We start from the raw sequence: 17,619 nt of genomic DNA, 5'->3' as shown, positions 1-17,619 counted from the left end.
CTTCCGAGGGCCTATGATTTATTCTTATTTTTGACCAAGAGAAAACTTTCAAAAGCACGGGCCTACAGATGGGAAATGGGAGTTCTGGGCTCCAGCCCTGCCATTCACCAGCTGTCTCACCTTGAGCAAGTCCCCACTGCTCTCTGGGCTGGGCAGGCTGGCGAAGTGCTTCAAGGACTCAGAGGCCCAGACAGCAGCAGAAGAGGGATGGATGGTGAAGAAAGAGAGGTGGGTGGTGAAGATTTCTGTGGGGTCCCCTTTTCTTCAGAGAGGTCATTTGGCACATGGTACCTAGGATTTGATCCCCATTGTAGCTGAAAGGCTGTGTGCCAAGTACAGAGAAAGTGGCTTCAGGGGTCTTTGCAGAGCATGGCTTATTCATGCCATCAGCATCCATCAAGAACCAACTGCGTACCTGAAGGTATAGACGTGATCTTTGCCCTCATGGATCCAAGGTCAAGGACTGGCCTGACCAATGGAGAGCCACTGGCCATGTGTGTCTATTGAACACTTGAGATGTGGCAAGTCTGGACTGAGATGTGCTGTAAGTGTAACACACACAATGGATTGCAAAGGCTCAGTAAGAAAAACAAAGTACAGTATCTTAATGAGTTTTAATATTGCTTACAGGTTTGCCTGACTTTTTTGTGCTTCTCTTTATTGCACCTTGCAGATATTGCATTTTTATTTTATTTTTTACAAATGGAACATTTGTGGCCACTCTGCATCAAGCAAGTCTACCCATTCTTCCAATAGCGTTTGCTTACGTCATGTCTCTGTGTCACATTTCGGTAGCTCTCGCAGTATTTACAACTTTTTATTAGTACTATATTTGTAAGATCTGTCATCATTGATCTTTGATGTTACTATTATAATTGTTTTGGGGGCCACAAACCATGCCCAGATAGGATGGCAAACTTAATTGGTAAATGCTGTATTGTTCTGACTGTTCCACTGAGCAGCCTTTGCCCCATCCCTCTCCCCCTCCTTGGGCCTCCCTATTTCCTGAAACACAACAGCATTGAAATTAGGCCAGTTAATAACCCTGCAATGGCTTCTAAGTGTTCAAGTGAAAACAAGAGTTGCTAGTAATGGTAACATTTAGTGAGAAAAGCATGTTTTTCTTACTGAGCCTTTGAAATCCATTGTGTATGTTACCTTCATATCCAAGACAGACCAAAAGCTAGGCTTTTTGTACCAATTGCCAAGTTGTGAATGAAAAGGAAAAGTTATTAAAGGAAATTGGAAGTACTACTCCAGGAACACACTGATGATTAAAAAAAAAAAAGAAGAAAGAAAAAAAAAAGTGTAATAGCCTTATTACTGACATGGAGAAAGTTTTAGTGCTCTGAAAAGAAGACCAAACCCGCCACAACATTCCCTTCACCCAGATTCTCTTTAATTCTATGAAGGTTGAGAGAGGTGAGGAAGCTGCAGAAGAAACGTCTGAAGCTAGCAGAAGTTGGTTTGTGACATTTAAGGAAAAAAGCTGTCTCCATAACATAAAAGTGCAAGGTGAAACAGCAAGTGCTGATGTGGAAGCTGCAGTAAATTATCCAGAAGATCTAACCAAGTTAATTAATGAACACAGTGACACTAAGCAACAGATTTTCAATGTAGATGAAACACTGATATATTGGGAGAAGATGCCACATAGGGCTTTCATAGTTAGGAGAAGTAAATGTCTGGCTTCAAAGGACAAGCTGACTCTCTTCACAGGGACTAATGCAACGGGTGACTTTAAAGTTGAATTCAGTGCTCGTTTATTACTCTGCAAATCCTCAGACCCTTAAGAATTATGTCATGTACACTGCTGTGCTCTATAAATGGAACAACAAAGCTTGGATGACAGAGCATCTACTTACAATATGGTTCACTGAATATTTTAAGCCCACTGTTGAGACATACTGCTCAGAAAACAAGATCCCTTTCAAAATCTTACTGATCATCAACAATGCACCTGGTCACCCAAGTGCTCTGATGGAGATGAACTATTGTAGTACAATGAGATTAATGTTATTTTCTTACCTAATAACACAAGAGCTATTCTGTGGCCCATGGATCAAGGAATAATTTTTTACTTTCAAGTCATATTATTTAAGAACTACATTTCAAAGGCTATAGCTGCCATAGGTGGTGATTCCTCTCATGGATCAAAGCACATTGAAAACCTTCTGGAAAGGATTCATCATTCACCATTCAAGAACATTCATGATTCAGTGGAAGAGGTCAAAATATCAGCATTAACAGGATTTTTGGAAGAAGTTGATTCCAACCTTTAGAGATGACTTTGGGGAGTCCAAGACTTCAGTGGAGGAAATAACTGCAGATGTGGTGGAAATCGCAAGGAAACCAGAATTAGATGTGGAGCCTAGAGATGGGACTGGATTGCTGCAATCCCAGGATAAAACTGTACTGGAAGGGGAATTGCTTCTTATGGGTGAGCAAAAACAGTGGTTTTTTTGAGATGGGACCTACTCCTGAGGACAATGCTCTGAAGATTGTTGAAATGACAGCAAAGACTTTGGAATATTACATTAACTTAGTTGACAGAGCAATGGCAGGATTTGAGAAGATTGACCCCAATTTCAAAAGAGGCTATACTGTGGACAAAATGCCATCAAACCACATCATGTGCAACAGAGAAAATTGTTCATGGAAGGAAGAGTCTATCAATACAGCAAACCTCATTGTCATCTCATTTTAAGAAATTTCCACAGCCACCCCATTCTTCAATTACCACCCTGATTAGTCAGCAGCCACCAACATTAAAGTAAGACCCACTACCAGAAAAAAAAAAAAAGAAAAAAAGAAAGAAAGAAAAAAAAAAAACTTCCTGAAAACTCAGATGATGGTTAGCATTTTTTAGCAACAAGATATTTTTAATAAGGTATGAACATTTTTAGCATTATGCTATTGTACACTTAAGGCAGCCACTCTGCCAGATCCTCTGCCCAACATCTCACAAGCTCTTCCTTAGCCCTCTATGTTCCAGCCACAGGCCATTGCCTGCCCAGTTGCTCTGCCTCGAATGTTCTTACCCCCACTGGCCCGTTCCCCTGCCTCCTTTCCTTCGCCATCACTTCCTGACCCCAGAAGAAGGTCACATCTCCCAAGGATAGGCTCAGACGTTTCTACCCTTCATAGTCTTTCTTTTGGATATAACATTGCACCTAGTTATGTAAGATGTTTTTTTGTTTGTTTGATTTTTCTGTCTATTCCCTTAGGGAAGGAACTGCATGTGTTTTTGTTCACTTTATATACTCAACCCCTACAATAATTCTTGACCTATAATTGCTACCAGTAAATATCCATTGAATAAATAAATCTTCCTGCAACATATAATAGGTAGTCTAATAGTCTAACTGCTTTACAGGTGAAGAATCTTCCTAGCTCAGAAACCATATTTCAAGAGCAGCTGCTCCAAGGAGTCTAGCTAATAGGAGTCTACTTAACTCTGTCATGTGAGCTTTATCAACACATTTTGATCCTGGACACTTTCATTATATTTAACAAAACTCCATTTGGGAAAGAAGCGTAACAAGGTCTGAAGACAATACTTTCCCAAGTGATAGTCTGGGATGGAGGAGAGGGGGAGGGCCTCATCTCCCCTGGCTGGTCCTGGTCCTCTCTCTCCCTCCCCAGGGAGACTGAGCACAACCCCACTTCACTGAGAGCAACTTCCTGTTCTAACCTCTGATGCCCATGTCAACCCCATCAACCTACCTCCGGGGGCTTTGCAGCGTTGCAGAGAAGCTTGCACTTAAATGTGAGCAAGAGAAGCTTGCACTTGAATGAGAGGCTAATTGAAGTGCATTTTTCAATATACACTGAGTGGCCAGGTTATTATGATCTCTGAATGCATAATAATCTGGCCGCTCAGTGTATACGTGACCATCAGTAAGAGCTGGAAGTTGAACAGCCTTCCCAGGGTGGAGATGGAAGAGCTGGCTGACATTGTTTAAAGGCAGTGGTGAGAACGAATAACCCAGCTGGTCCAGTAAGCTGATCACATAGGCAAAAGCCATAGCATGGTGCCAGAGTGCCAGCGTGTCCTCAGCGCCCATGATACAGGTGTGTTTCCCTCCCCATGGATGAATTTAAATCCCAGGTGCTGGCCATTCTTTGTACAAATGGCACAGATTTCAAGGACAGCTTTCCAGGATTGTTTTGGGGCTTTGCCCAAATGTTGCTCAACCCAATTACAAACGGGCCGGTCTCTGTGACACAGCCTACCTTTCATGTCTCCTGCTCCGCCGCACGGGGTCAGCAATCGCTTTCTGACAGGAGGCCCGGCGGGTGCTCTCTGAGCTGTCATAATCACCTCCCACCAAAAGCACACCGCGCTCCTCCCTGCCAGCTCGGAAGTGCCAACGACCTCCCGGGAAGATCTTAAATAGATTTGCAAATCAGATTGGCATCTTTGCTTTGGCATGAAGTTGATCTTGGCATTAACCAAAACCTCCTCCTTCTAATGTTCCAGAATAGTGGCCTGAGGCCAAACGGCCTTGCTAGTCTGCTGTGAGAACAAGATCTGCCTGGTTTCAATCCTCCTGGTCTGGCAGCTCTGCATTTCCGGAAATGAAGTTCAGTTTGGGCCCACCCTTCACGTGTCTCCTGTGGGCCAGTGGCTTACGTAGCTCTATGTGTCCACTGTCCACGCGATGAGGCTGTGGAAGTAAAAAATGGCTTTCTTGAACACAAGGCAATAAGATATTTGCATACTCCTTAGCGGGCACACACAGTCCCCCGGAGCCCAGCCCTCCCCCATCTCACCTCCGCCTCACACATCTGACAAGTGTCCGCTGGGACGACCTTTCGTCAGCCAAAGAACTCAGCGCTCTTCATTGCTTCATCACGCTGCCCATTTTGCTACGATCGCCTCTGTCTTCCAATTCCCCGGTTCTGTTTTCAGCTCTCTAGTTTATGTTTAACCTAGAGATCAGTTCAACAGCTCTCTCTTATTTCTGGAATTTTTATTTGGTGCGTTTCAAAACTGCCTTCTCCTACGCCCTTTCAAATCGCTCCAGCCTCTGTGGCTCCTGCAAGGTGGAAGTGATCACTCCTTTTGTCTGTTTGCTCTTTGTTTTGTATGTTTTCACTTGGAGCTCATCTCCAACAGGAATTGTCCTGCTCAGACCCTGGGCTGTGGGACCTCTCCAGGGAGAGGTTTTTGGTTGGTTGGTTGGTTGGTTGGTTTTCTTTTTAAGGAGATATTTTGAGTATATTTTTGCGGGGTCTCTACAGACCCCATAGGCACATTTTTAAGTTATTTCTGCCTTTCCACATTTCCACACCACATGGGTATGAATGCAAAGGGCAAGGCCTGGCCTGCACGGTCCCTCTAGCCCCTTCTTTGCTGCCCTGCCCATCGCATTCTGCCATCTTCCAGACCATGGCAGCTGGTCATGAGCAGGATGCTTGCTCTCAGAACTTAGATATGTCATTTAAAGGACATTTGGGCCAACCCCTCAGCCGCCCAGCCTGCTCTCCCCTCTTGCGGAGGCTTCCCTGGCCCCTGACTCACCCTTCTCCCAGCTCAGACCTCCTCTGAAAACTCCTCCTCATCTGTCCCTGGGTCTCTGGTCTCTGGTCCACTCCCAGCTAAGCAGCCACCCCCTCAGGAGCACTCCTGCGGTTCAGAGAGCTGGGGGTCTTTGGTCCAGAGGAGGTTCTGGGCACAGGGGAGGACGTTGGACATGGTTGGTACGGCTGCATTCTCCATCGAGTCACAATCAATTGAGAATTAAAGTTCTTCTCTCCCCCAGGAAGGTCACTTTGCCTGCTCCCCTTCCTGCTTGGTTGAGCTATGCATTGACACATTTACTTCTGCCTCGATCATTTTTCAGCTACGGTTCGTCTCTGCAGTTCTAGCCAAGGGTTAGTACAGGTTTTCTTCTTGATCATAGATCCAGGCTTATGAAACCCTAATTAGGCATTTCCTTTAGCTGCCTTCATAGATTACTCGGTGCGAGAAGGCCGCAGGCATAAACCTAGGCTGAGCTGTTTTGGACGCCCAATTAGAAGCTGGTGGGGGAGTTTCTAATCATTCTCACCTCCGAGACTGGGTTCAGGCTGCTCCCCATTCCCAGAGGCCCTTCCCTCTGACCTCGGATACTATCATTCTTGCCGTCTTTTGGGACCCACAGAAAATCCACACTGCTAGGATCTTATATTTTTAATGCCAATGTGGTAAGGGCCCCATGCACCCCTCTGAGGGCAGAGGAGTCTAAGGCACATCCCTTTACAGAAAAAAAAAAAAAAAAATTGACAATATGTACCAAGAGCCTACAAAATACCTCCGGCCTTTGACCTGGTAATTCCACTTCCAGGAATCATTCCTGTGGATTGAACCAGAAATGCAGACAAATATATATATATATATATATATATATATATATATATATATATATATATAGTATATGAAGAAATCTGTTTCAGTGTCATTTATAATTGTGGGTACATGTGAATACCGGATAACTGGGAATATTTAAGTAGATTGTAGTATACCCGTATTATACAGCCATGTACAATGAAGTTGGTGAAGGCAATTTTAATGCTGATGTTAAGTAAAAGCAGCAAACTTCCAGATGGTTTGTGCAGGGGATCCGAACAAGCCTTCCCGGCTACGGCCCACTTCCAGCAAGGTGGGACAGTGATTGCAGGCATATAGGGTGAGGCTGCTGGGAGTCGTGGAGATGCTAATAAAATGGGAAATTCAAGAAAACTGAGGCTGGGTGAACAAGGTCACCGTTTTACGCAGCGCAACCCCCCCACACCCCCCTCTCCCAGGATTGCGGTTCACACTCCGGAAAAGCTGGGGCGAGTGCCTGCGGGGCCGCCGCTGCTGAGCTGTGGGATTATCTCACTTCTCCCGGGAGCTTGTTGTACTATCCTAGAAGACGGTATAAGGGTATGAAAGGAAGGGAGCCAGAAATGTGCCCTCCTACCAGCCGGGCACATGGAGTGCTGTAGGGGCAGCGGGCACATGGGTCCCACAGGGCAGTCATGCTCCAGAGTAGGGGTGTCGAACTCAATCAGAGAAGGGGCCAAAATCTAAAATCCAGCCTAAATCGCGGGCCGAATGGTTTACTGAACAGTCATAAACTGTCATTGTGATGGAAACGCAGCGGAGTGCAGTGATGACAGCGTGGTGCGGGCCACATTGCAAGGCCTGGCGGGACGGATTTGGCCCGAGGGCCTTGTGTTTGACACATGTGCTCCAGAGGGTGGTCCCCCGGGAGGGTGGTGGTGGCGGCGGCCAGGATGGGGGTCACCCCTGGGGTTGCCTGGTTGATGCTCATGCTCTGCCTGCATCTCAAGGGGCACCGGGTGTGGTCAGGGCCCCTCTGCACTCTGAGGAAACCAGAGGTTTCCTGATGCTCAGAGGACATCCCATGGTGTCAGCCATATTCCAGGTTCTGGAATCTGCTGCCTGGCTGGTTGCAAACCTCAAGTCCAAGGTGCCCTGGGCCTCCTCAGATAGATGCTTCCTCTTCCTTGTTCCTCACTCTCCCATCCCCCCTAGACTCTGTCTCCAGGTCTTCCTTTGTGCCACATCCGCACGCCTGGAGCAGCCCCACCCAGTCAGGCAGCCCAGGCCTGTGGGCTCTGCACCCAGCCCAGTGTCTGAGCTCCTTCAAGGAGCAGGAGGCGAGGGTAATTGCGTCAGGGCCTCTAGTGAGCGGTAACGGGTGCCTAGCGGAACAGGACCTTGGAGAATCTGCCAGGGCCCCTTCTGCTTATCTGCCATGGACCCCTAAAATATTCATCAGACTTTATCGGCCTAATGGGCTTCAAAAGGAGCAATTTTCTGAGACATGAGATAGGACAATATAAAAAGAACATTAAGGAAAAATCCTTCCTGCGAAATGAAAGGGAAAAGATCATTTAGCGTCCCTGCTGGTGTTATCTATTCATGAGAAGCAGCGCGTTTAATCCATGGCAGGGTGTGCGGGGGCTTTGATGCCCTCACCTTGGGGTCACCTTCATGCAGAACTCATCTGTCTCTGCCGCCACAGACGCCAAGGGCCATGGAGACAAGAGGGTGCAGATGAGAGACATTTCAGAGCTGGACTCTGTGGGGCGACGAAGGAGTGTGTGGGAGAGAAAGGCTATTGTGACTTCCAAGGTGCCCAGGGCACTAGAGGGAGGGGAGCATTGTTCTTCATTTTTCCTTCCTTTTATGCTTCCTATCTTCCTCCCCAAAAATACCCCGGTCTTGATTTAATGTTTTGGAGCATGCTGTGGGAGTTCAGTTCCTGGAGGTCAGGAACTGTGACTCCCTCCCAGCCCCTAATGTTCCTATCCATCGATTAGGGCTCAGTTTTGGTTCCCAGCCCTAAGACCACAAGTCCATGCCGGGAGGACTGATTGGTGGTCCTTCTGAGCCTCCCCAGGTACTCCAACAGGGGATAAGGCAGAGTCCTCTAACAGAAGACTGTCTCTCTCAGAATTTACTTTGCTTGAGTGGAACAGAGCATGAGGTTACAGCAGTGCCCAGGCCAGCCTTCTTACAGAGACAAAGAACTGAAGGGTTCCTTTCTCCTGCATCTCATCCCTCTTCTTCCCATGTTCATTACCTTTTCTCTTACTCATTTTTGACTCCTAATTCTTTCCTCTTCCTTTTCTTCTTCTTCTTCCTTTTCTTCTTCTTCTTCCTTTTCTCCCCCTCCTCCTCCTCCTCCTCCTCCTCCTCCTCCTCCTCCTCCTCCTCCTCCGCCTTCTTCTTCTTCTTACCTTTCTCATTCCCTTTTCTATCTTCATTTCTACTTTTGATCTAGCACCGTGGTCGGCAAACTGCGGCTCTCGAGCCACATGAGGCTCTTTGGCCCCTTGAGTGTGGCTTTTCCACAAAATACCAAGGCCTGGGCTAGTCTATTTTGAGAAGTGGCATTAGAAGAAGTTTCAATTGAAAAAATTTGGCTCTCAAAAGAAATTTCAATCGTTGTACTGTTGATATTTGACTGTGTTGGTTGACTAATGAGTTTGCTGACAACTGATCTAGCATGTTTCTTTTTATAGCTTCAAACTTAGAAAAATAATTTCAATTTTATTTTTCTCTAGTAAGAAAAATTTTATACAAAGCAAATTTAAGATAACACACCTCCACCTGTCCACCGAGTGCTTGCCAGCCTATATAGCTAGTAATTATGTGACCTGCCCACACCCAGATGTTTGCCTGATGACTGGATTCTCAGGCATTCCTCTACCCCATGGTTTGCCCCATCCTGCTTGATGTGAGCTTGTATAACCTCAGGGTGTATCAATCACTATGTTCATCGAGTTCTTTGCAATAAAAACTGTTGACCCAAAAATGCCTTCTCCACTTTTGATAATTCAAATAAAAGCCTGGTTGCTATTTCATTGCATATTCATTTAAGTGTTGCTTCTCTTTCTTTTCATTAGATTTGTGACAAAGAGTGGCATTACTACGTCATCAACGTGGAGTTCCCCGTGGTGACCTTATACATGGATGGAGCGACGTATGAACCATACCTGGTGACCAACGATTGGCCCATTCATCCATCTCACATAGCCATGCAGCTTACAGTCGGCGCATGTTGGCAAGGTAATCCTGACTCAAGTCCTTCTCCCTGACCCATCTGTGTGCAGCCCAGGAAGGGCACTGATGAGACAAGGGAAAAGGAAATGGTGTAGGAATAGGCCAAGAAAATGTCTATCACTTACTAATAAAACAGGACTTATAAAAATATGGATCCATCTAGACACTGAGTTTGTGTAATAACAGAATACTTAGCTTGAAACCAGATTTTAATTTTAGATCATCATGAGCAGTTTGGTTGCCTCTGAGTTGCTAATGCCTTTTATTGTTCTGGAACCTTAGCCAGTGTCAGACTGGGGCTATGGATAGGAAAAGGTTGGATACAGAACCCTGTATCACAATGGCCAGTTGGCTCCCTAAAATAGCACACTGGCCACACAAGTTGCCCAAGCCCCCAGCCCTCTGTTATTGGGAATCATAAACACGCAGGGCTGTGGGCAATGAATTTCCCCAGGCCTGAGGCCATCAGAGGTCACTCTCAAGTTTAAAGCTCTCTGCTCCCTTCTCACTTCCTTTCCTCCAACACACAAACCCAGGTTAGTCTTTTATTTGGAATCAGGAAAAGCAGCTCTCCAAAGAACAGGTGTGTAACCCTTCTTTCTCTCTCTCTCGGATCCATTGGACTCTGTTTTTCTCCCTTAAGGGCTGTGGTGCTTTGAAGTACCAATGAGAGAGCAGAGGGGAAGGAAAGCACTCCCCAAATAAGCAGATTAGTCCTTTGAGATGAGTCACCTCATGGTGATGGGTTTTGTGAAAATTATTAAGGTTTGGTGAGTGACCATTCACCATGGAGGCCTGGAGGGAGAGGTGGGTTGTGATATAAGAATACGCCTTCAGAAGACCAGCCAACCAAAGGGTGACCTAGAGGAGACGAGGCCCCTCTGGGACAAAGAGTGAGTTCTGGAGAAATCCATGCAAGAAACAATGGAATCAGTGCATAGAGTACAGCTCTGGGAGCAGGAACACAAAACCCGGGAAGGGAAGAAAATGTGTTTTTGAGCTGAGGTCACCTACTTGATGTCTGACATATGTCACATAAGAGTAAAAAAGCTCCTTAAACATTTCAATAGAACTTGATGGGCGCTTCCTCAGTATGTCAGAATTCCCTAGGATATCAGGAAAGAGACACTGTCATCTGACAAGTGTCCATGGAACTAATTAGTATAGCAAGGCACTGGCTCCGAGGTTGCACAGGAATCATTAGTCACTGAGCACAACTGCAATAGAGCGATGGCTCCCTGGCGTGGCTCGGTGTCCTGCCCAGCACCACAGCCAGCCTGGAGATATTTTGGAGCATAGCCTGCATACTTCCCGTACTATACAAAGGTCCTACTCAAGTCCTGACCGTGAACCTTACCATGACTTTCCTGAGAGGTCCTCAGAGACCACATCTGGATCCCCGTCACCCAACCTGCACTGGAAACCTGCTGCCAATGCTACAAGGCCAGTTATAACCACTGCTGAATAGTATCACGCTCGCTGAGTAGGAAAACAATCCCGCCAAAATAAAAAAGTGATTTAATAAAAAATCAATATGATCTTTTTTACTCAAAAATAGGCTAAGTTGTACTGCAGTGACAAGCCAGCCCCAATTTTCAGTTGCTTCAAATAATTTTTGCTTCACGTTCATTGCAAATCAATGGAGGCTCTTCGTTGCTTTTACCTCATCTGCATCCCAAGCAGACAGAGCAGGCACACAGCTGGATACTGAGGGAGAAGAAAAAGAAAGCACAATGAATGGTGTGCAAGCTCTTCGAGTTTTCATCTACAAGTGACTCCAATCACTTTTACTCACGTGTTTTTGGCCAAAACAAGTCATATGGCCATACCTAAGGACAGGGAAGTGAAATCTATAATGTGGCTGGAAGAAAAACCAAAAATATTTTATGAACAGCATTACTGAGCACCACAGACTGTCCATCTTGTCAACAGATATTTGTTTGATTGTCCTTCCCACATTAAAAGAATACCTACCACCCTTCCCCAAATGAGATAACCCACAGTCCCACCTGTTCCTGCCTCCCAGCTCAGTGTCCAGGCTCTCTGAGTGATTTCTGGTGATCTCTTCATCAGGATGAGATACATGGGAGGTTCCTTACCTAGCACAGGTGTGGCTTCACTTGATCTAGATATGCACTAATAGAAAGAATTATTTTTCACAACCATTACCCTCTACACACACACACGCACACACACACACACACACACACACACACACACACACACTATGCAACTGTGAAATGAGACAGAATGATTGAAAAGCAATTCCACTAACAAAGAAGAAGAATTTGAGAAATATAGCAGTCTTTGGTCCATAGCAATTCTGAAATCCCTCTGGGCTAATGCTCTACAGGCCTCTGCCCTACTTGGGTAGGGAGGGTTGTCTGTGGCCCTAGAATCCATTCTCAGTGAGGTGTTTCCTTCTCTAATATCCTAGGCCACATCTAATGATAGAATTGTCATTTCAGAAATAGCTCTTATTATATCTGATTACAATTTATTTGAAAGTTATTCCATAAAAAAATGTTTTCAAACATTAAAGCAAAGTATATGTTTCTTTTACAAGAATGTGAGGAAAAGAATGGCTACTAGGGTATTCACTGGGTATTTCTGTCCTCTTCCCAGATAGATGTCAGGACCACTCTTTGCTGGAGTTAGGTGTGGTCATGTGACTTGCTTTGGCCAATTAACTGTGAGTGGAAGTCCTTAATGTCATTTCTTGGCAGACACTTTAAGAGCCAGTGCTGCAAGGAGACTCTTCGCATACATGGGGGTCTGTAGCCACGTCAGAAAGTGTTGTTAGTTACGGCTGTAGATAAACTGAGGCTCTGACAGGTCACCCCAAGTCACTCCATGAAGTTAGCCTGACCCCATGTCTTCAAAGCATGTCCTCCTCTCACTGTGGCTCACAGCCCCTGTTGCTACTTGATCATGAAGTTGATGTAATTACGTGTTTAGGAAAGTGCAGGAGCTGGTGTACATTGACACCAATGCTATACACCCTTTACCTTCTGACACATCTGACAACCCTGGAACCAAAAAGCCACAGGAACTCTGCATACCCTCTGCGAATCCCCTGCTGTACACTCCCTTCAGTGGCCCTCCGCTAACAAAAAGGAGTTCAGGCTTTGGAAATAGAAAATTTTGAGCTTGAGTCACATCCAAATCCCAGCCCTGCCACTTATCAGCTGTGTGGACCCAGCAGAAATCCTAACTTCCCTGAGCTCTTATCTTCTTGTGCCTAAAACTTGGATGATACCTAATTCACAGTTGTTCTCAGTTACGTTTGGGGCACATGCAGTGTGCTTGGCATGTTTGAGTCCAATGAAAGTGAAAATTTGAAAGCATCTGTGGTCCCCTCAAACCTCCTCTCTGCTTCTTGCACTTAAACTCAGATGGCAGACACTTTGCAAGATCTTGGTACTCTATGACTTCTGTGATTCCAGCCTCCCCAGGGCTTCTTGCATGCACTGACTTTTATCTACTTCCCCAGGACAAACCCCCACACACAGACCTGTCCTCCCAGGTCCAACTGTAGGTCAGAAAGAAGGTCACTGAGACTCAAGAACAGTCAGAAAACAAGTATTAGAAGATAGGACTTGTGGTGTAGGCAAGAATCTGATCATGCAAATTTTGGGCCTTGGGGAAGATTAGCGTATCTTCTTTGAGAGGAATGACAGTCCGTTGATACATTTTGAGCATCAGAGAAAATCCTTTGACTCTACAAATTGGGCTTTGTAGGATGAATAGGAGTTCACTGGAGAGCTAAGGAAGGCAATAGCCTGTGACATGGCAGGGAAATGTGATGCAGTCATGCTCAGGGTGCCTCATCACTAGAATGCACATGTACCAGAAGGCGTGGAGAAGAGGCTGGGGAAAAAAGAGTTGAGGTCAGACCATAGGATGTCACGCTGCTTTGTTAAGGGAGCGAGGATTCGCATGAATGCTCATACCCTCCTTGGAGCCACATGTGGTCTTGGAAGGACACAGCAAACGCTCTCTCCGTAGGACATGTTGCGGTGAAGTTAATGCCTACCCTGTAGCCCTCACCTCAGCATGTTTCCAAGCCTGCCAGAGCCCACTTAGCTACACACCATACACCCTCCGTGTGGCCCTCCAATTGGGGCTGCAATTGAGGGGGAGTTTTTCAGGTGCAATTGAGGTTGGCAAGGGAACCGGCTCCCGTTTGTGAAATGTCCAATTGGGGCTTCACAATGGGGCTGGGAATTACTGTGTAGCAGCTGCTCGCTGGGGGCTCCGGGGAACTGGCTCTCGCGCCGTTGCCAGGCAGTGCTCTGCAGCACCAATTAGCCTACTGTGTTCTTTTGCTGAATTTAAAGCCGAAGTCATCAGTGGCCCTTCATTCTCATTGGTATTTTTCTAGTAATTAAAAGATTTGGAAGTTCATTTACACGTAAGAAATGTCACCGGCACCGCCTAGAGCACATAGCATGCCTTAATTGTAGAAAAACGGTGTTCAGGACGAGCCACATGTCACAAAGGAGTCCTTCTTTCTCAGTGTGGCCAGAGCACACCACTGCCCCATCCCTTCTGGGCTTGGGTTCATGGGTTCTCGGGACAGAATCAGACCCTCCCTCGTGGCCACACTCAGTCTGCACAGACACAGAAACTGCTGCCTTTAAACAAATAACCAGGATCCTTGTCTCTTTTTGGGTCAGGCTATGGGAGAAGATAATTTAAAATATGAATTAATTTGTTCTTTTCCTTCTATTTCCCACTCATCCATTTCTAACAAATATTCAAGTTTTATTCGTGAATAGTAAGAATTGTACACTCACATCTGCTTCATCCCTGGACCCATTAACTGGGCCCAATCACCCAGGTCCTCTAACCCAGCTGCCATGGGAGTGACCCAGAAGGCTGCAGATTGTGCCAGGCTGGGGCCTTAGGGAGCCCCTGGGGTTTTTGGGAGATGCCCCCACAGACAACATTTGAGGGCACCTCTCCCCACACCCCAGCCAGAGCAGCTGTTTTATCTATTGTAGCAGCATCTGGGCCAGACGACTTTTGACAAAATGATGAAACATGGCACCCCCTCAAGAAGCCACCGCCCAGCTCCCTGCATCCCTAGAGTCTATGCCTGGTCCTCCTCTATTCTTGGTAGATCTCATCACAGATGTCCCTACTGGCCACCTCATCCCCCTCCATTGAGGTCTGTCCTCCAGCATTCCGAGCCTTGGAATTCCTAGGGTGTCTAGCTTTGCCCACTCTTGACCATGATAATACCCCTGATTTCAGATAAGGAATGCTTTCTACCCTACTTCCTGTTCTTACTGAGTCCCACCCCTACTTAACGAGTAAAGCAGCAGGAGGTAGAAAGGGGGATGGTTCTATGAATTGGAACCTGTTAGGGACACACACGGAACCCCCAGTGTGGCATTTGGGAGGAGCCAAGGCAAAGAATCAGAATGGTCAAAAGGAATCTAAAGAGGACCACACCAAGACACATCATAATTAAAATGCCAAGAGCAAAAGACAAAGAGAGAATCTTACAGGCAGCAAAAGAAAAACAGTTAGTTACCTATAAGGGAGCACCTATACGATTATCAGCTGATTTCTCAACAGAAACTATGCAGGCCAGACAGGGATGGCAAGAAATATTCAAAGTGATGAAAAGCAAGAACCTACAACCAAGATTACTCTACCCAGCAAAGTTATCATTCAGAATTGAAGGGCAGATAAAGAGCTTCACAGATAAGAAAAGGCTAAAGGAGTTCATCACCACCAAACCAGTATTACATGAAATGCTGAAAGGTATTCTTTAAGAAGAGGAAGAAGAAGAAAAAGGTAAAGATAAAAATTATGATCAACAAATACATATATATCAACAAGTGAATCTAAAAATCAAGTGAATTAAAAATCTGAGGAACAGAATAAACTGGTGAATATAATGGAATCAGGAGCATAGAAAGGGAGTGGATTGATAATTATCAGGGGGAAAGGGGTGTGGGGGGGTGCAGGAAGAAACTGGACTAAAATCATATACCTATGGATGAGGACAATGGGGGGAGGGGAGGAAAGGGCACAGGGTTGGGTGGGAACCGGGTGGAAGGGAGCTATGGGTGGGGAAAGGGAGAAACAATTATAATAATCTGAGCAATAAAGATTTATTAAATTTTTTTAAAAGAAAAGTAAAGAAAAGAAAGGGGGCTGAAAGGCAGAAATAGCCCTGAGGCTTGCAGTCATGGTAGCGTGTGATCCTGCGCCCGGAGGGAGAATGGGAGCCGCAGGTGGTCCTGCGGGCTGGTGTACATTCCCGGGTCCCTTTCCGCCAGACGCTAAAATGAGTGCAGACACGTGAAGTACATGCCTTTATTTAATCAGCTCAGTCCTAATGTAGAACAAATTACCTTAATAAAGTCTGTGTTGAAATTATTCCACCTCCCCAGGGCCTGAGCTCTGCAAGAAGGAGGCACGTGCCAGCGCAGTCTGCCTGGCGTTCAGGTGGCGTTTCCCACGGGCGGCTTCACGCGGCTCTGCTGCCACGGGGGCTCCTCCCACGGGGACGCCGGGGTCAGGCTTGAGAGTGGCCGTGCATGTTTGCTTATTAGAAGCTCTCCAGAGCCCACCCATAAGGCAATCAGTTTGACATTACTGAAGCTAAATGCCTTTGTGGTATCTCACTGCGGAGCTGCCCTTTGTGGAGTGGTGGCCCGGAATCACTCTTTGGAAAACATCCCACCGGCATTAGTCAGGGCTCTGTCCCATACAAGGCCATGTGTTTGCAGAAGGCATGGACCGTCTGTGTCCTGGATTCTCCTCTCTCCACCTTCCCCACCCTTCTCCGGGGCCCAGAGGAGGTTAACAGTTAATGTTTGTTTCATGACAGCCTGTGTTCCAGGCTGTTTTGACACAATTGTGTGACTCATGGTCCAACACAATGATTAACAGGGTGTCTCTCAGCATTGTCTGTATTTAAAAATCAAGGAAAGATTGGTCTAGGGCCTGGAGTTGATTTGACATGAGCATGCATTGGTTAAAAGGGAACACGCATTAAATCAGCTTTAAAATTTAGTGATTCATGCCTGGAACCACAGTATAATTGGGTTATAATTCTAACTGTATCTTATTTTGAAGATTATATTCATTAGAATATTTGGCGAGGGCCTTGGAGTAAAAGCAGTATCATTTTTGCTTCTCTGAATGATGCACCCGAGGAGAGGGAAAGAAGAGAGAATGGCCACTAAAAAGAGAGACAGAGACTCGCATGGTGTCACCCGCTTGGGAGTTCCTTGGTTCTTCCTGCCTCTGAACCAGCTGCCCCCTTTGAGCTCCTGCTTCGTGCTGCCTCTTTGCGCCTCTTCCTTTAACCCCCAAGCGGCGTGGGTGTGATTACAATTCCCGTTTTGCTGATGGGAAAACAGACCACAAAGAGTCTGCATTGGCATCTAGATCTGTGCCCCCACAGCCCCCACCCTTCCTATGCTGCCACCCCACCTCTGGGTCATGTGGAAGCCAGATGGTGTTCCACAGCCAAGGAAGAAAGGCAGAGGGTTCTGGAATCTGGGGTCTAATCATTTGCCCCAGCTTTCTGGACATTTTCCCCACCGACCATAGGAAGTCAAGCTGAGGGCCGAAGGTAGGCCCAGGCCTGTCGGGCCCCATGGTGTAGTGTAAGAAGGGGAGTTTGGCATCTGAAGAGGAGGATTCCGAATCCTGGCTGCTGCTCCTGCGGTTTTACCTGCTCTGGGTCTTTGAAAAAGGCGTCTTGCCACCGTGCTCCTTGGTTCTTCATCTGGAGAACGAAGGAGATGTACTGGTGACGTATGAGGGCCCCTCCGTTCATTCCTGCATGAACGTAGGTCCCTAGGGAGCTGACTTTTGAGGTCATTCTGAGCTCTAGTTTTATGCACTTAGAATACGCTATATACATGTTTGCTGGAAAGGTTAGAGAGAGGGAGACGTAAACACTGAACAGTGGGGAAGGCTGCTGAGAATGTGTCTTGGCCGCCAGGATGGGAGACCATCGGTCTCCACACTCCGCCTGTGCCCTACAACTGCCCCTTCCCCCGGGGTCACGTGGACAGTGTTTA

At 46.4% G+C, this 17,619-nt stretch overlaps 1 protein-coding gene across 3 annotated transcripts in view; it reads left to right on the top strand.

The window, feature by feature from the left end:
- Positions 1-17,619, top strand: part of CLSTN2 (calsyntenin 2) — a 507,781-nt gene that overhangs the window by 466,237 nt on the left and 23,925 nt on the right. For all 3 annotated transcript variants that reach the window (XR_006741125.1, XM_036431289.2, XM_036431288.2), the window contains exon 9: positions 9,409-9,571. Coding sequence is in view for 2 of the 3 variants with exons in the window: in XM_036431289.2 (XP_036287182.1) it covers positions 9,409-9,571 (163 nt within the window). In the remaining variant the exon portion in view is untranslated. The remainder of the gene's footprint in view (positions 1-9,408; positions 9,572-17,619) is intronic.

Source organism: Pipistrellus kuhlii, unplaced genomic scaffold (assembly GCF_014108245.1).
Source record: "Pipistrellus kuhlii isolate mPipKuh1 unplaced genomic scaffold, mPipKuh1.p scaffold_m20_p_11, whole genome shotgun sequence".
NCBI classification, from domain to species: Eukaryota; Metazoa; Chordata; class Mammalia; order Chiroptera; family Vespertilionidae; genus Pipistrellus; species Pipistrellus kuhlii.
Note: the sequence above shows the minus strand (reverse complement) of the source record. Positions and strands in the feature narration are given on the sequence as shown.